Below are 19,858 nucleotides of genomic sequence, written 5' to 3' on the forward strand. Positions count from 1 at the left end.
CCCTAGTGGATTTATCTGAAATAGTGGGGTCAAACTAATAGCTCACTTGCACTTTAGTCTAGGATGGGAGTATAAGTTTAAGCATAGGTTAATTAGTAGCCAATCATGCGACTGGAATGTATTGCTTGGCTGTACACATAAATATGTGTGGTAGCAAACCTCAGTCTATAGTAAAGCCTGGTACACACATTTCAATATTGATTGGCCAATTTCATCACCTCCATATGGTATGAGAGATTACCTATACAATCTGCACATTGGGGTCAATTCATAAAAGGCTTTGCGGTAAAAAAAAATCTCGCCAGGAAAATACCGCATTCGGTATTTTAGACTTTTGTTTGCTAATTCATAAAAATGTTCACAGCTGTGATAGAAGTGCTGAGTTTTACCAAAGTAAACTGTCTAATGAGAAGAGTTTTGTTACAATCTTGTAGAAAAGAGAGAAATCGAGAGCCCAATATGGTGTAGTATGTCAGAGATACGAAGGGAAATTAATAAGTGAGATGGTTATACTCACAAACATGGGTTACTGCTCAGGCAACCACTGTATAGGCAGGTGAGGAGATTAGACCTGTCCTCACTCAGGATTAAGAAGTCGCTCTCTGTAGAACAGAAAAAATGGGGTAGGGTCACCCCTCCACCTGGGGTTGACTCAAGTATACTGGTAGGTGATCAGAGGCGCCAGCAGAATAAAATTAATATAAAATTGTTAAAAATTGCCAGGAGGGAAAGTGGTGGACTTCCCCTCAATAATTAGACACCAAGGTCTGTCATCAAATCAAACGAATACATTTATTCAATAGTACCCCAAAATCTGCAACGCGTTTCGTGGGAACAGACCCACTTCTTCAGGCAATAAAATGGGGACAACAAACACAGCAATCAATGTGCAGTGAATTTAGCACCTTTGTTACATTCTTGTTCTCCGTGCAGACACAGCATTGAGAGGCATCCCCAACTCCCCTTTAGATGTGCATCTTTTGTTATACTGCCTCTGTTTGTCCTGAGTCTGTTCTGAATCTGTCTATTAGTCTTTCTTAACAATTTATTTAATTGCCACAGCTTAGAAGAACTTCAAGACACTTTACACATGCCATGCTTTCTGATCTGAAATACACATCTTAAAAGCAGGAACACAAGAGGTTAAACACACAGCCTACGGTATTCACAGGAAGCCTGGTTTGTTCCGCTCTCGCTGCTGCTGCCTGGGTAGATCTCACTTCTTCTCCATTAACTTTGCTCTTATCACTCTCTTATCTCTTCAAAGCAGGCGGTATTCTTTGTGCCATTACCGCGTGCTCTAATCTTTATGTATTGACATTTACTGACATGTGTTGGAGGTGTTTACCGCACAAGTCGGTAATTTACCATACTGCTCTGGAATTTTAGCTTTTCATGTGGTAACTGCTTTTATGAATTGACATTTTGCTAAGTGCTCGGTAAAGTCAGCTGTTTTCAGCATTACCGAATGTGGTAATGCTTTTTTAATCGACACCATTGTATTTAAAATCCTCATAGTGGTAAAATTGGCCAATCATTGACCAATCAAAATTGAATGTGTGTATGCAACCAAAGGCTCCGTATACACCTTTAATGTGATTGGCCAACCACCTCCATGCAGTATGAGGGTCAACAGATACTGAATACTATGTGTTGGTAAACCCTCATACTACGTGGTCATTGGTCAGTGATTGTCCAATCATAATTGAAAGTGTGTTCAGGCTTAAGCCTCAGTGAATTTTTCAATCCTCATTTTCTATTCACTTATCTACCTCACACATACTTACTATTCTGCCTCTAGATTGTTTTCTAATCAGACATCCACCTCAGTCACCACTTCAGCACCAGAACAATTTTATCTGCCATTCATTTCTTATTAACTTTCATAGACGAATATTTACATCCCCCGGAGGTGAAGTGGTTGCTCATTTTATAAGTCATCCTCCAATTCCTGGTCACTAGTTCTCTTGAGTCATCCTCCATATGTCTACTGCTATTTAGTATTTTATTTCTGCCTCAATACCATTGGTGTTCTGTTTTATCAAATGCCAGTTAACTGTAAACAATAATTATTTGCACATTTAACTGCCAATAGGAGGAATCAAAATTCTAGCACTGATATTGAGGTTATATTGTCTGTCATAACTAGCAATTACACATGATGAAGTCAGAGGGAGACAGAGGGTCTTGGGTATGGCCCACAGAGGTCCCAATACTAAATAAAGTGCATGTGCTGCAAAGAACCTTTACAGCAGAGCACATAGAAATATAATCATATATATAGAAATAAGCAAAATGCTGTCACGTTTTTGAAGTATTTCCTTTAGTGTAAACAACTAAACCAACTATAATAAGATATTGAGACTAATTCAATTAGAAATAAAAACCAGATTGCCACTTGTGATAACTTAAATGCTTCACATTTCAAGCCAGTGATGGGTTGATTCAATTTTTGAATTGCTCTGAAAGTCAACAACGACAGGGGCGCTTCAACTACTGCTTGCTCTTTTATTCATTTTTTTTTCATTTCAGGCATATGCTGTAGTTTTTTGTGTTATGGTAGGTGATTTGCGCAAACGTTACGTGCGTTGTCTGCACATGTAAATTTTCCCAACCTTTTGTGGAATTACCCTGTTTGTTGTGCAATATTTGCAGCTCCACCTTCTTAGTCCTTAACACCTATTTTCATTTCCATGGAATTTATGTTAGTAGTCATTAATGGTCTGAGCAAGTAAGGATATTAATAATGTTTTACATGTTTACATCACTAGGATCAATACCATACCAAGACCGTACCCAATTTTCACTGTTTTGTAAAGGAGGAGGTACATTTTCAGTTAAATTATCTTTTTCTTCAGCTGAGTCCATTGCTGAAGAGGTCTTTAATCTAAAAGTAGGACTATGGCACATTCTTCGTGTGAAATGAAACACATTTGTTAGCTTGATTGGGCCATTTGTCTTGCTAATCCTGTGACTGCAATAGAGAAGCAGAACCCAATGTATATATGTATTTTTTTCTCTTTCAGATGTTTCAAATGTGGAATACTTTGGTCACCACCAGAGCCAGATGTCCCAGGCTCACATAGAAGGGCAACTTTCTGCTGAAGAGATGGTTGTCAATACACTAGTGCCAGTGAAGGGCTGATTCCCCTTTAGGACCACTATACAACCCTCCCAGTGTTTGGCTGATATGCTGGAGTATGGTATCTAAAATTTTTCAGATCACTGTCTTTTTTTATGTGCATTTCTGCTCTATGTTCCCTGTTAACATCAACATATCCTCAAGTAATGAGGTCATCTGTCTGCTCAGAATGTGACTGCGCAGTTTGCCTTGCAAATACTGTTGTACTTGGGCTACCTCTGTAGGTGTAAGGACTTTGTTTTCTGTCACCTAAGAAGACATCTTGGTCTTGGTTCTAATTTGTTGTCTACCTAATTCTGCTGGTCAGATGACCAACATACTAAATAACTGTAGCATTACACATACATGAGGAGTATCTATGGATTCTTGAAGCAATTTTGGAAATGATGCAATCTTAAAGACTTAGGAGTATATTCATTAAACTGCTGTAAGCAGAATTACCTGCATTAAGTCTTACCTCACGATGAGTAGAGGCATGCAATTGCATTATGTGCTACTCATCATTCGGTAAGACATATAAACATTTTCTTCTAAATAGTACACATATAAATTAGTGCATTTGGATCAAATGTGAAAGCAGTAACATATAGGCCATTACCAGAGGTCATGTGCTGTTTAATAGGTATAACAGTGCTCACTTGTGGTATGTCAACATGCTTTGGTACTTTCTTTGCTGAAAAAGCCATTAGGGAATAAAATATTGTGAAAAGCACTAATATATCTGTTAATGAACGGGTGCATATGAACATTAGCAGGCTTTGATAGCAAAATAATAAAATGCTAATTTAAATACTTGGAGTAAAAACAGGTTTTCACAGTGATCACAGGCCAGGCACTTCTATGGCTACAGTAAATTCCACTGCAGATATATTAACAGATTACCTGCAAAGCTACCCAAGGAAAGCACAGAGATATGTTCATGCTCGATCCATATACTGTAACTGTGTGTGTTGATTGTCCCTCTCCTCATTCTCCCTGGTCCCTGACTGTAATCAGTCTTTGAAAAATTTGAAATTTGGCTAAAGTCAAACTTTCAGACAGGAAAAGGCAGCAGCTCGATGGATGCACATCACATCTGTGAGTGCTAAGAGGAGTCTTTACTCCCTATAGGACTTAACAATTAAAACTGTAGATAGATTGTTGCCTAGAGCTGAGCAACACTTGCCTTGACAAAGGGGCCCTACGTGGCTCAACATTGGGTTTTATATTGCAAGAAACAATAAAGGTTATGGATGTGCTAGCAGGTGCATACTTTGACATTTAACGAGGGGGGGCATCCCCTTTTTCAGCCTCAGCACTCCCTACACCAACTCAAGTTAAATCCCATAGTGAGTGCGAGACAAAAACTATACATATAAACGATTGTGTAGAACCTAACTGATAATATTCTAGTGCTGATATCCAATACAGATAAAAGAAAGGTGAGCCAATTTGGGTGCCTGCTATATAATGGGCTCCGGGGCCACCTGCTGTGCAAACTGCAGCTACTATTTGCAGCAGCAGTTCACTAAGCGGGTGCCCCCAATGCCAATATTATATTGCGTGCCTTTTTTATGCCGAGGGTTAAAGTTAGGTGAAGGGATTATGGTTAGTTGCCCACTGGTGGGAGGGTTAAGGTTAGGCATCCCTGGAGGGGGTTAAGGTTAGGAACCACCAGGAGGTTCAGTGTGAGAGTAGGGAGAGGTTAGCCTATAGTAAAATATTTGCAAATATAACTGATATTTTTCTATATGAATTATCTAGTAGTATATCAGTAAATATACCAACATTCTACTGTCAGCTATTCTCTGCAATTTTTGTAACAATTTTTTGCCCATGCCGAAATTAGCTTGTGACTCTTTCAAATGTACACCCAATATCTACAAAAAAGCTGGGTGTGGTGAATGACATCTGTAGCTTGTTTCACAAATCTCATGTCAGTATTCTGGAATCAGAAAGAGAATGTTTTAGCGTTTTTATTTCTGCATAACGAACCATGAAGAAAGAACACATTTTCATCACCTCTCTTGAATATAACACTCAGATTAGAGATTTTTTTTTAATCCTAAAATGATCATATCTAATTTAAATCTACACGGAGAATACTCATGACATCAGAATCTGCCATTACCCGTTATGGTCCTATGATGCTCAGGAGACAAGTCAATGCCTACGTCCGGGGGTGCACTACCGGCAGGTGCTGGTTCTTCACCTGCTGAAAAGACCATCACTTAACTGTGATATATTACAAATATCCGTTCATGGTGCATTTCATCTGCCTGAAGTATTGATGTAGCTATAGAACAAGACACACACCTGAACTCTAAATCTGATCGCTGCCTCTGTGCTCTGAATCTGATTGCTGCCCATGTGCGTTGTACAGGCTGCTCTTATATAAATCATATTGATAAAAGCAAAGCTGGTACTTAGATTTAGCATAACCAGACTAAGTCTCCTGATGCTCTGTCAAAAGGTGCGTACACACCTTTGTCGGATGTGGCCGGTCAGGAATGAGGACCTGATCCCCTTGGTTAACATTGCTGGGTCAGGCTGCACACGTGTGTCTCAGCTGTGTAGCTGACCACGTTCTGTGTTGCTATGCGGGGGCAGGTGGAGGACGGAGGGATGACAAGCGGTGCATGCATGATGTCACGTGGTGGGCGGGGGAGCGGAGTGAACAATGGGATCAGTGGGGGATTGGTAGCACTGGCGGTGAGTAAATCCGCCCAGCAGATTGCTCACGGGTTGGGGGTCACCAGCTGCCATATACAAGCCTGATAATCAGCTAAAGCAATTGTTAGAGGTCGTCTCAGCTGACTTAAAGTGCACCTAATCCCAGGATTTCCTCTCTGCTCTAATAGATAAGCAACAGCATAATATCCTTTACAGTAAAAAAAAAAATCTTTGTTTCTGTTTACAGATCTCCTCAGAGATGGTGCTTAACCGTTACTACCTGGTTTACTGGGAGCACATATAGGGTTAAATATCCTGTTTACATATAGCCTCTGAATGGCAAAGACTGGCACAGATCAGAGAGAGGTGTCAGCTCAAATTACAGTGATGTACTTCCAGATAAGGGAAAATTAGGCAGCTTCTTATCTCTAAATACAAACAGGGTTAGTTCTTCTGTGTTTTCATTTCCTATGCATATGTTTAGGTCCTCTTTAATGGTATGTACACATGGGGGACCGTTGTAGCTTGTAGCTAGCACACCGGCGACGTGTGCAACACACGGTGCACAGAGGGACAGAGATGCGGTGGAAGCTGTCGCTGAAGGTTCCTCCCCCCGCTGGTAGTTCCATGAGTACTGTATTGTGTTGCTGTCACTAGTCCGCATACACACGCAGTACGCATGGCGGACTAGCGACAGTTGAGGCGACAGCTGTTGCCGGCGATTGGCCACGCCAATTGCCTGGCAACAGCTCTGACTAGCGACAGTTCATGGTGCGCGCGTTATACACACGGGCGACCTGTCGCCGCAACGTGCGCATGCCACGTGGTTGCGGCGACAGTTGTAGCCCGTGTGTACTCACCATAAGTCAAGTGTGTGTACAGGCCTTTACAGATCTGGCAATGATGGCTGATGTCATAAAGGGAAAGCAAACTAATATATAGTCCATGGAGACTGGCTGCTTCATCATAGCCTAATCACAGTGTTTGTGTTTTGTGACAGAGCTGTAGTATAGTAAAATGTCATCTATAGTATATGGCCATTAAGAACATGTAGTATTAGATGAAGATAAATAAAGTTCACAGATCCAACATGGATTTCATTCTGTGTTATAATATTCGAACATTTGTTTTGGAAAATACAAAAACTCAAAACTTTACCGGGCTCTGTATATGGGATGGTAATTCCTTCAGGCGTCTGTGGCGCCAGCCAATCACTAGCTAAAAAGGAACAATCAGTATTTTAACTAATGGATTTCAGATGGCTATAAATAAATGGATGGAATAAGAAACATGATGAAACAGGGTTGCTCCAGGGTTTATGGCATGAGAGACTTTACAGCTGTGACATGTCATTGCATCAAGTCTGTAAGTAGTTTCTGCTAATCTAATGCAACTATTGATGAGCAAATATTTCTCATAACATGCAAATTTTACTGACCTAGGAAAAGAAAGGCATTTAGCCAGTAAACGACAACCCTCTAGTGATCAGTTAGCTGGCAGGTGAGTTAATTATCCATTGGTTAGAGGCTTTACTTGGCTTGAATTCATTCTTCCCACAGTCAGTGGAGCTTTTTATGTTAGGAGAACCTTTGCTCATCACACTAACCACTATGGTCCATTAGAGCTTGCCTTTTCATAGACATGTATTGTACACAGCCACATATTCTTTATGATAAAGTTTCTTGTTTGCCATAGACCTTAGAAAGGCTCTTGTCTGGAAGATAAATATCTTTCAGGCATGAAACCTTCTCAATTTAGCAAGCATTACTAGAAGCCCAAACTATAATGCAGAGAATTTTGGCACCATGCCATTTATAGTTTGACCATGCTAAATTTGTAAAGCTCTTTACAGCATTCAATGAAGCCACAGACAGGTAAGAGTGTGAAGCAGCTAAATACTGCTGTGATAGCATGATAAAGCCTTTGTAGTTACCCAGTACAGTCTCTGGCTGTATGACTGGAAGTTCTTTCGTAAATGGAATGGCTGCAGTTGTGGGGGAGGCTGTTAGAAGAAAAGGTTAGGTGTCTTAGGAAACAGTATCATGCTGTATTATAGAATAACATTATCTCAAGCTCCGCTTCCAGAGACTGACCTTCACGATATCCCTGCATATAATGCCTGCTAGGCCACACACACTGAACATTTTCACACAGTCTCTGTATAGATTTAAGCTAAAATGTAAGCATGGGTAAATGGGTGATAGTGCTACCTGACCGTGTTACGGTAATCTCCAGAACATATTGGATTAAAGTAACTAACTATATCAGTTAATATGCTTTGACAGATTGCTGAAAACAGCTTTTCTGCAAATGAAAGCTCTGTGTAATCCTGAAGAGAGATGAACTGACTGTTTACACAGTTGTGTTACAAAATGATAAGCTATTTATTCATTCGAGGGTTAGATTACACTTTTTAGCTGACACATTTTGAATGTTAAACATTTAGTCTGTGTTGCAAATATAACATTAGTCTACTGCTTTACTGCCACATAGATGCAGTTGTGCTCATAAGTTTACATACCCTGGCAAAATGTATGCTTTCTTAGCCAATCTTCATAGAATGGTTCATCGCTAACCTAGCAGAGCAACCCTCTTGCCATACTAAACTACGAAGACAACAACTGCAATAAATGGTAGCCTGCCTTCAGATGACAATGGAAACCAGACTGAAGCCTTATGTGTGATGCCATCTCTGGGACTTTTGGAGTCCGGGTCAAGATAATGGTAGATGGTAGATATTTGAAGGAGGGGTGCCCTTCATAGTCTTAAATAGGAGGAAACAAAACCCCCAAAAGTGTAGATGGGCTTTATACCAAATCTGACATGTCTAAGAGATGAATAATTAAAGAGACTCTGGTCTCTTTACCTTTTTTGTCATAAAATCCTCTTAAGCATGAATGCCCCAGTTGAATTGCGCATCCCCGCGGCAGATGAGTGATTTATTACAGACTAGTGACTTAGCCCATTTAAAAACGGGCTAGGTCTGTCACTAATACCGCCGCACACATGCGCGCGACAGACGCATGCACCCACCGTGCACGCATGCCCGACGCACGTGCCTGCCATGTGCGCACACGCACAACCACCCCTCCTTGCCCCGTCCTCCTCTGGCTCTCCGCAGCGTCTCTGCGTCTGTCCCGGCACATGCGCAGTGCAAAAAAGCACTTACACAGGGACGGCCGCAGGGACATTAGGGTTTTATTATATAGGATGAATAGACCTGCAAAGTTCTACAACGGTTTCACGGATTCTGCTGCCCTGGAGAGGCAGAGCTTTGAGCTGTAGCTCTGCCTCTCCGCAATCAATCTCCATTTCCTCCATGTCCCTCTCAGTGAAAGCAGACTGAGAGGGACGGGGAGAGGCGGCGATCAGCAGACATTGACTGCGGAGGAGGCAGAGCTACAGCTCAAAGCTCTGCCTCTTCAAGGAAGTAAAGCCCTGCGAGCCCGGGAGATTTGCAGGGCTATTCCTCTGTAATAAATCATTAATCTGCTGTGGGGATGCAGCGATTCAACTAGGGCATTCATGCTTAAGAGGATTTTATGACAAAAACAGGTAAAAAAGAGACCAGAGTCTCTTTAATTATTGGTTTCTTCATTTCTATAAATGTAGTATCACATAATATTTAAAAACTTAAGGAATATTGTGCCTTTGCTGTATACAATTCCTTTGCAAGACCTTTGCAGGGTTTTATCTAACACATGTTTTGATGCTGGATGCAGTTTTGATAAAGACATTTTGAATATTCCTTGGAGATTAAGAATTTGGATGAAATTGGGATGGTTAAGAACAACACTGCTGGGAAAATCTGATCAACCCTTTAAATAATCGCGTCACACCGCCTCAGTACTGCCCAATCAATTTTTTCTTCCTAATTACATCTTTTGTTAGAGGAAGCACTTCGTAATCTTTTATTATGATGCACAGATTACATGTAATTGAGCTTATAAATAAAAGTGTGCTTCTGTGATATGATGTGGATATGGATATGATAACATATCTTTGGTCAAAATAAAACCATGTGTTTAATAAATTCAATAAACCAATAATGGGAAAAAAGGAACCGTGGAAACAGTTTGGTCTTTCCTTCAGGGAATGCTGGAATACAAAGTCAAAGCTTTACATTATTCTGTTAAAATAATCTCCGTGTCTATTTTAAAATGTTAGGTTTTGTTAAGAGGATAAAACTACATATATACATTTACTAACACAACCACACACAAGCCTTGTTTTCCAACCTAGGTTAAAATGTCCATTATAAATATATTTTCTCACACACAATTAACTACGCAAGAGTTACCAACCTAAAGATTATTATTTAGCTTAGTTACACTTTCTGCTTCAAAACTTTCGGTTGTTGCCTAGATATAGAAACTTGTTGGTAAGCGCGGACAGTCTTTGACAAAATTCTTCACTATGATATTCAGCTAAACAAACACTGTTTTTTGTCTTATCTATTCAGGTTTGATTCGATACAGCAGGGAAAATATTACATTCATTTGAGTATAGCTTTTGGAGAGCTTCCTCCAGTTTTGTTCTTGCTTATCAACACATCTTTATATTCAGGGAACAAATGACTGTTTTGACATATAAAGCTCAGTGGCTGTTATTAAGCATTAGGCGACGTTTACACTAGACCTAAAACAGGACTATTTTCTGAAGCAGAGAAAAGTGCTTAAATGGATATGTCAACGGATTCCATGTTCTCTATAGGATCCATTCAGACATATCAGTGTTCAACATATCGGCTGTCTCTGTTGTGATAGCAGAATGCAAACTTCTGTCTTGTATGAGTTTTCCGGATGCTGTATACAATACCTATGTTGACGGACACAATTCATTTCTATAGAAACTGACTAAACCCATCCTCGCTAGTGCTTTCAACAGAGATTGGACATGATGAATTTCCTGACAGCACACTACCACTGAGCATAATACATTAAAATTAGCAGAGACATCAACCCTAGCCAGTGATTAAATAGAACTAAACATTATCCAGTGTCAGTCAGTGCTCACAAGATATTATCTATATGGTAATAGGATTCCTGTAGTAATATTCTATCAGGACAATCAATAAAGTCCCAATAGAAAATTATGATAAAAAAACAAGCCCTCTCCCAGGAGCCTCCAAAAATCTGGTCTCCATTGCTGTCTGTTGCCAAAAAAGCATGCTACAACAGATACCAGTGGATACAAAACATATATAGTCATGACCACAGTGGATCCATTAAATCTTTGCCAATCTGGCTTCGTGTGGACCTAGCCAAAGTAGTTTCTACGGGATTAAGGTTGCTTTCAGTATGGTTATTGAAAAGATTGATGTGGCTGTGCATAGCAAAATCTGCTACCATCTGTATTGGAATATTCTGCTGTCTCTCTGTCAATTTATATTTGAACAAATGATTCTGTAAAATGTTTATCACTATTTAAAATCTCTTGTTCTACTGTTGTTAGTGAATACAATAATGCAGGTTAATTCCATTGACCATATCGTGAAATGTTTACAGGATTGTGAACTCAATTTCAATTAGATGTTTTTTGGCAAAGGTAGTACTGAAAAGCATGATACCCTGCTGGGACACTCTCTAACAGTTACGTAATTCTCAGAAAAATGAGCTGAGGTTCCCTTTTGTTTCGATGCTTAAGTAATGAATGGAACAAGGTTATAAAATGAGATAAGTGTATTGCAAAAATTCCAGATTATGTTGGACTGGCTTTTTTCCCCAGAATTTCATAGACATAGTTAGGTACTGTCATGATGCTAAGTACACTTCCAGGATAATGTAATATTTGTGAAAATCACAGTTTACCCCGGGTCACATTCAACTTAGTGGAAGCTGCAATTGTGTATAATAATATAATATCTAGAACTATCCACAAGGATAACCCGGGTCACATTCAATTTAGTGGAAGCTGCAATTGTGTATAATAATATAATATCTAGAACTATCCACAAGGATAACCCTTCTATTTTCAGACTGCACCCGTTTCTAACCTTGTAGCTTTCACACTGACGCTCTCTCATGCTTTATCTCCAGCATTTAGAAATAAAAAAATACCCAGGCTGGAGAGCCTTAGCAGGCAGGAGAGCTTGATACTGCAGCTTACACCCACACAGCTCAGTGACTCAACATACTAACATTTTTTTAGAATCCATTTTCTCCACTTAAACCTGCAGGCTGGGTTTACTACATGATCTCAGCAAAGTTTATGGTGGGAGTCCCCAGTAGTCCAAAATTCTCTCCACAAGCTTTCGTCTCGTTGTTCGCCTGCTCACAGATAGCTGGTAGCAAGGACTACAAATAAGCGTTGTATATGAACAAATTAAATGAATGGCAACAGCCCATTCCATCAATCTCCACACATTCAATCTAGTCATTTTGGCATACCTGAACAATAATGTATATATAGAACAACATTTAAATTCAAAACAATGCATCCTAATGGAAATTAATTTATTGTTTTGCCTTACATATAGAAAGATAATTATGTGCATGGAATTTTGCACCAGCATGCTGGAGAATAGGTTTGTAATCAATAGGCAAATTATGAACCATACATTATCAACTACAATTACAACAGCCAACAGACGGATGTCTTTTTTCAACTAACGGTGGCCATACACTGGTTGAGTTCTCTCAATGATATCAGCCCAATTTGATAGAATCTTCTAGAAATTAATGCTGCCAACGATTACCCTGGATGGAAGAATTCACATGATTGGTGGCGGGATGGGAGCACTAGTGGCATTCTATTTCACGATGAGCGATGTACGCAGTGAAACCTACACTTGCCTGTCCACCAGTGCTTCCTCCTGTGTCGCCTCTCTCTGCCTCTTCTCTCCCGTGGTGCATGTGTCACATCACAAATGCTAGAGGCCAAATACTAGAGGCCTCTATTGGTCATGCAAGGTACCGCTATTAGCGTCTGGCCTCTAGCTGGAGGGGGGGGGGGGCATAGATGGTGATACCTGGCAGTGGCAAGCAATAAGCACGGATTTTCAATTGATATCATGGTGAATAAATTAACTGGAAATCAGTGTACAGTGTGTGGAGGGATCAGATAGATCAGGATCAGGTAGTGATCAGAGAGGGATCTATATGTTGGCCACATCAACCAGTGTATGACCAAATTATCTATGTAATTATAATGATCAACTTCAATAATCAAAAGTATTCTCAATGCATGCTTACCTATGTAAGGGCATACATTTGATAGTAATTGTTCAGCTTCTTGAAATCAGGTTTCAAGATACATTTTTTTCCAATCTGATCAGTTGCCAGGTTGCTTAATCAATCTTATTTATATTGTTGATGTGCAGCTTTGCCTTGTTCCTTTCTAATAACAGAATACTGATTTTCAGCATTTCAACTTCGAAAACAAGTTTGACCTTTTTCTGTGATTGGAAACACATTTAAACAACAAGAAGGAATAGGCATGTGTGGATGCCATGCAGAATTTATCAGTGATATACGCACTGATTGAGCCCAGTAGAGATAAATAGACTATTACCTAAGTTAACTGAGGGTCTGGTCCTTGCAAGTACTGGACTTTGTGATGTTAATTGCTTACTTGGTCTTTGAGAAATGTCTGCTGAAAAATCAGTATGAAGACAATTAGATCTGAAATACAGTACTGAGATGACCAAAAGAAAATAAGGAAAATTGTAACATTGTACAAAAGTTTATTTCATTTCATTCTTTTTATATATATAAAAAAACAATCAAAATCTAGTTTTTATGATTTTAGAGATAAACACAAAGGAATGAGGGGGGCTGCTAGTGAAATATAAATTATGAAAGTTCTTCCTGCTGCTACCTGCTCAAAGTGGGGATCCCCTTCCGCCACCCTTTGAAGAACCTGGGCAATTGAATTATATAGAGAAGGAGCGCTGGATATAAATATGAAACTGAAAAAAGTTGGTATGTAAAAAAAACTAAAATATATTTTTTATATTCAAACAACAAAGAAATAGGTCCTGCTATGTGAATCACGTTCCTATGTGGCAGAATCTTTAACTGCATGTGTATGTCTGTGAGTCCTGCGCTAGAGTTCTCCGCAGTTACCAGCTGTTGGGACCACAGTTAAATGGAGACCCAGCTGCCCCGCACTTACAGGCTGCAATTGCCCACTTATGCACTCACTGTTTTAGACTGCTTCCTCGCCCTGCCCAGGGTCCAAGATCACTGCAAATTCCAAGGAGCGCGGTGCAGTAACACTACCATCTGTTTTGTATTGCTGACTCAACTCCGCTCTGCAAAACCGCTTCCTGTGCAAAATCCAGAGTTCGGACCAACTGGAGATGTCACCTTCTCCGTGCATCTCACTCATACCAACTTTTTATCAGTTTTTTTATATGTAACATTTGTAAAGGGGAACCATTGAGCTCCTAGTATGTGAGTGTGCAAGAAACACAAATATGTGCATTTACTTTTTATACTCTGTGTAATACTGTATATAAGTCTAGTCCATATTAAAGTTAAATATTTCTCTGACAAATAACAGTTCTACACACACACACACACACACACACACACACACACACACACACACACACATATATATATATATATATATATCCAGCACTCCTTCTCTATATAGTTCAATTTTAGAGATATACTTGAAACTAGTCATAAAAATGTAAATCTCAACCAGAGGTGATCAATGGGTTACAAATATTCCAAAAAGTTATAAAACCGTGGTGAATCACCAATTAATAACTAAATAAACTGGACTTTCCTAACATCCATATAGTCTTCATTTGTGTTGAAAGGCTACAATCTACCTATAAACCTTTGACTGTCTTAGTTACATTATAGCAGATTTTTAATGTTATTTATTTCCTGTGAAGACAAATCTTGGACTTTTGCACTTAGTTCCCTGTGCTTGTTTCATTCCACACAATCCTAAGGCGTTATTAGTGAGTTATGCTACAGTTCGACTGTAGAGAAACTGTGATTTTGAGCCCCTAAAGCTATCCCGTTACAGTGAGAATAAAAAGAGCACACCCTAGTTCTAGGTAGGTTTGGGACTGTACATATATATGTTTATTTGTTCACGTCACATGTCACTACAGGTTCCCTTTAAGTGCTGAACTAACACTGCATATCCCTTTACAACCATCCACATTTATATATGGGCAGAGTTGATAGTGTTATAAAAGCAACTGGAAACACAGGACAAGACTACGGGATATCACCTGTAAAATAACCTCGTCTCACCCTATATGAGAATAATCAATTAGTACAAAGCATAAGGGAGCCTTAGGTATATACAAATTGGTAGCAAAATTTTATTCCTATTACTTGCGTACAAAACACCCCAAAAGACACCCAATAAAAAATCCCACCCCTAAAACCACCGTAACCAACTGAATGCTTGGTCTGTGACCTATAAAAGATAATTGCAGTCCTGGAGTGCACTCCTATTTGAACCAGCGCTGTTATTTTTAAATCTTCAGGCCCATTCAGAGATCACAGCATATATGACAGCCAAGATAGTGTGGAGAGGGTATCTTCATCCTCAACCCGTATAGTTTTAAAGCATACCTCTAAACATTGTAGTTTTTACATGCGCATTACAGCCACGACTTGTTGTGTCTAACCTCTCCAATCCTGTGTGGCAGCAGTGGCTTCAGGTAATAACTTTATAGCCTCCAACTCACGTGACCTTGCACGGAACAGTGCTCTTTCACCCCTCCAAGATGGTCTGGAGACCCGCAGTTGACAGCCGTTTTGCCGGCGGGGATGAGCTGCGAAATGGCGTGCTGTACGCTTGGCTGGGAGCAGAGCGAGAGGAAGCGCATGGAGGTACGGGGAGGACGCGGCACCGCCCACCTAGTTGGCGTCACAGGCGCACGTGACGCGTTTCATCCTATCGGATTTCATCAGACGTGTAACCCAGGTTACTCAAGCCTCCTATTTATGCTGGAAGCAAGCGGGTATAATATGTAAACGTATGCGAAACGCATATTAAAAGCAGAGTGTCTGGGTAAGTTCAAATGTTCATGCGGACCAGAGGTGGTGCATTTATTGTGAGTTTACAGAAAAGCCTTAATATTCATGTCACGATTGAGTCCCTGCGGGTACAGACTTCCGCATTCATATATCCAGAACGATTCTTTCCTTAATAGTTGGTTATCATAGTCGCCTCTTCTTGGGCTGATATTCAGTTTGAAAATCCCCATTACTTTCAAATCTTTAGTTTCAGAGTTATGTACAGTTTTGAAATGTAATGCCAACGGGTTTAGCTTTTTTCTCTCAATTGTTGTGCTTCTAATATTTGACAGATGTTAACATCTGTCAAATATTAGTTTGTGAATCGTTCTGGATATATGAATGCGGAAGTCTGTACCCGCAGGGACTCAATCGTGACATGAATATTAAGGCTTTTCTGTAAACTCACAATAAATGCACCACCTCTGGTCCGCATGAACATTTGAACTTACCCAGACACTCTGCTTTTAATATGCGTTTCGCATACGTTTACATATTATACCCGCTTGCTTCCAGCATAAATAGGAGGCTTGAGTAACCTGGGTTACACGTCTGATGAAATCCGATAGGATGAAACGCGTCACGTGCGCCTGTGACGCCAACTAGGTGGGCGGTGCCGCGTCCTCCCCGTACCTCCATGCGCTCCCTCTCGCTCTGCTCCCGGCCAAGCGTACAGCACGCCATTTCGCAGCTCATCCCCGCCGGCAAAACGGCTGTCAACTGCGGGTCTCCAGACCATCTTGGAGGGGTGAAAGAGCACTGTTCCGTGCAAGGTCACGTGAGTTGGAGGCTATAAAGTTATTACCTGAAGCCACTGCTGCCACACAGGGTTGGAGAGGTTAGACACAAGTCGTGGCTGTAATGCGCATGTAAAAACTACAATGTTTAGAGGTATGCTTTGAAACTATACGGGTTGAGGATGAAGATACCCTCTCCACACTATCTTGGCTGTCATATATGCTGTGATCTCTGAATGGGCCTGAAGATTTAAAAATAACAGCGCTGGTTCAAATAGGAGTGCACTCCAGGACTGCAATTATCTTTTATAGGTCACAGACCAAGCATTCAGTTGGTTACAGTGGTTTTAGGGGTGGGATTTTTTATTGGGTGTCTTTTGGGGTGTTTTGTACGCAAGTAATAGGAATAAAATTTTGCTACCAATTTGTATATACCTAAGGCTCCCTTATGCTTTGTTATAAAAGCAACACCATATTAAAGGAAAGGAAAAGAGTGAAAAAATTGCATGATTGTCAGAGGCTGTAATGTAACACTCTGTGTTAGTGCTGGTTAATGCTGCCATGATCAGCTAGTGGTAGGGATTATAACTCACTCTGTCGCCTGTACTTCATTCATGTAAATTACAGAAACTCCACCCCCGCCACCCTTAGCTGGCAGAGTTGCCGTGGTCAGCCACCGATTAGGCTACAGCTGCCAAGCTAGGAGAGAGCCGTGGCAATGCAGGTGGGGTGGCCACAGAGCTTTGCAACACTTTGTTGAGGGGTGCAGAGCTGAACACATCTTATGATTTGTGTGTGAGTAACCCTACCACCTGCCAACCCTGGCAGCATTAACAGAGAGAATTACAGGTTGTAAATGTTTCACTCTTGGTACGCTTTAACCTCTTGATTCTATGAGCATTAATTAGATAAGAAGGCTTGAATTCTGCTCTGATGTAAATCGCTTTCACTCTCCCACAATCCATTACAGAACCTCAGTGTATTAAAAGGTTAGACCACTGCACTTTCAGATAGTTGTGTGGGGTGAAAATTAATTGTATGATTATCTTTGAAGTCTGCTATATTTCAATTAACCTATTTTTCAGTTTTACACAGTTCAAAAAGAACACTGAAATGCATATTCTGAATCGACTTCAACCTTGTGGCATCTATTTCTCCACTAAAAGCATTCTGAAATAAAATAGATTTCCTCAATTCTGATTAAAGTGGAATAACTGTGGGTACTGTACTGTATGTTGGATTTGTTCCTCTACACAGATATCAGTGCCAATTTTACTAGCATAAGCTTGACTGAAAGCATGATATCTGTAATACAGAAAGTTATAATTACCCCCTTTAGTTTGTGGTTCTTCTGTACTGGAATGTTCCTCAGATATTTTTGTTTCAGCTGAAGCAAACACAGTTTGTCAGAACTATTTTTGCTTCAATTATTCTAAAATATTGTGGCATGAACTAAGAGGGAATAGAGAAATTGATTCTCCTTGCATGAAGCAACTCTGAACTTCTAGATAACTTCAAAGGATTGACTTGGAAGAATGTAAAAATGCACTGAAACAGTATTTCATAGAACAAGGTTATAGAATTTAAAGTGTAATTGCAGTTGCACTACAGTTTAGCAAAAGTGGACTAAAAGGGGCCTAAACAATAATATTTACTGTTTTATTTATACTGACTCTATTTCTGCCTATTAGTATAGCATCTCCATTCTGTCTGTAGTACAAACTTGCTACGGACCAGCTGTTTGCCAGAAAGCAGCCACATTGCCTGTATTGTACTCTTCTCAGAGTTATCCCATCAGTCACTACATTTATGTTTGGTTTGGGAATTTTAGACAGTTGTTGACCTCTTTTTTAACCAGTGAAAGGGGAATATTTCTGTAGCTGCACATTCACAGAAAAGGATTCAGTCATGCACTACTATTATAAGAACAAGGAGGTCAGTAGCTCTGTGAAGTGGATGTACAGTTAGGAGTGTACAGCACCAGTATAGAAGAAGACTGTTCTGAAAGAAGCATAATGCCCGTGGTTAGTGTTAAAATAATCCTAAAAACAAAAAATATAAAAGTTACCTTATTAGTGGGAAGAGTTTCATTATTCCAGATTCTTCCCGAATCCTTCTCCAGCCCACCCATCAAGTGGGTCCCTTTAAACATATTCAAGTCAGCTGACAGAAAATTCTTCTTCTGGCTTGCAGCATGGCTGTAAAGTACATCTGCACTGGGCATGTGCAAGTGCAAGACACAGAACATTTATATCACGCTTTTCTCCTGGCAGACTCAAAGCGCCAAGGGTTGCAGCCACTAAGACACGATCTATAGGCAGTAGCAGTGTTTGGGTGTCTTGCCCAAGGTCTCCTACTGAATAGGTGCTAGCTTACTGAATAGGAAGAACCAAGATTCGAACCCTGGTTGCCTATATCAGAGGCAGAGCCCTTAACCATTACACTATCCTGCCACTGTAGGGTCCACACAAGCCCATTAGAACAAACCACTCAGCATGGAGGAAAAAAGCTATGCACAACCAACGTCATTGTACTGAGCATACGCATACTGCACTTGTGCATGCCCAGTAAGGATGTACTCGTCCTTAGCAATGCCCCTGGCCAGAAGATAAAGAGGGACCGAGTACTGGAGATGGATCTGGGAAGCCTCTGGTCTATCCAGACATTTCTCACCAAAGAGGTAAATTGCTTTAAGGAAAGCTAAACTTTTGTGGAACAATTTATATAATATATCATGGCTACAAAAGTAATTTTGCAATTTAATTAAAAATGATCTTGACATTTCATTCTGCAGCCAGCAATGATTTTCCAAGCGTGGCAGCCTTGAGAACAGTACATTGTTGTGTGCAGAGACCACTTTCCGTTCCTACAGAAGGGATTTTTTTTTTATTTCACAAAAGTTTAGATTCCCTTTAATGTCTAGAAAATCTACACCCAAATCTGGAAAACATGGTGGCATGTTAGATAAATGGTTAGCACTCTTGCATACTCTTCGCCACTTTTCCATGTTGGAACATGGACTTACAGTGGACAAATCGCAGTGAAAAAATAATAACCCAAGCTTATGGCTGTTCATCCATAGGTCCTTCCGTTTAGTTTCATTAGTAATACAGAAGTGCAGGTCACCAAAAGGCTATAAAGACCTAAATAGTAAATGATACGGTTCACCAGGAACCAACAGCATCAGGGAAGTTACTAAATCAAGTAATTTGATAGCATACCGGCACATTCTAAATTCTGGTCCAGATTTATTATGGCTTCATCCACCACTGTGCTGGAAACACACATGATTTAAAAGTATCCATAGCTCAGTTTAACTGGTATAGAAAAGG

The 19,858-nt window shown here is 40.2% G+C and overlaps 1 protein-coding gene across 34 annotated transcripts in view; it reads right to left on the minus strand.

The window, feature by feature from the left end:
- The window catches only part of ABI3BP (ABI family member 3 binding protein), a 500,595-nt gene that overhangs the window by 212,673 nt on the left and 268,064 nt on the right, over window positions 1–19,858 (minus strand). For 23 of the 34 annotated variants that reach the window (XM_068268426.1, XM_068268410.1, XM_068268415.1 and 20 more), the window contains 5 exons: window positions 13,307–13,387; window positions 7,728–7,796; window positions 6,953–7,012; window positions 5,253–5,336; window positions 3,741–3,815 (listed from right to left, as the gene is read on the minus strand). The exons of 1 other annotated variant lie outside the window; for it this stretch is intronic. In XM_068268426.1, coding sequence (XP_068124527.1) covers window positions 3,741–3,815; window positions 5,253–5,336; window positions 6,953–7,012; window positions 7,728–7,796; window positions 13,307–13,387 — 369 coding nt within the window. The remainder of the gene's footprint in view (window positions 1–3,740; window positions 3,816–5,252; window positions 5,337–6,952; window positions 7,013–7,727; window positions 7,797–13,306; window positions 13,388–19,858) is intronic. 10 more of the 34 variants (XM_068268429.1, XM_068268411.1, XM_068268398.1 and 7 more) reach the window with 9 other exon arrangements.

Source organism: Hyperolius riggenbachi, chromosome 2, assembly GCF_040937935.1.
Source record: "Hyperolius riggenbachi isolate aHypRig1 chromosome 2, aHypRig1.pri, whole genome shotgun sequence".
Lineage (NCBI taxonomy): Eukaryota > Metazoa > Chordata > Amphibia > Anura > Hyperoliidae > Hyperolius > Hyperolius riggenbachi.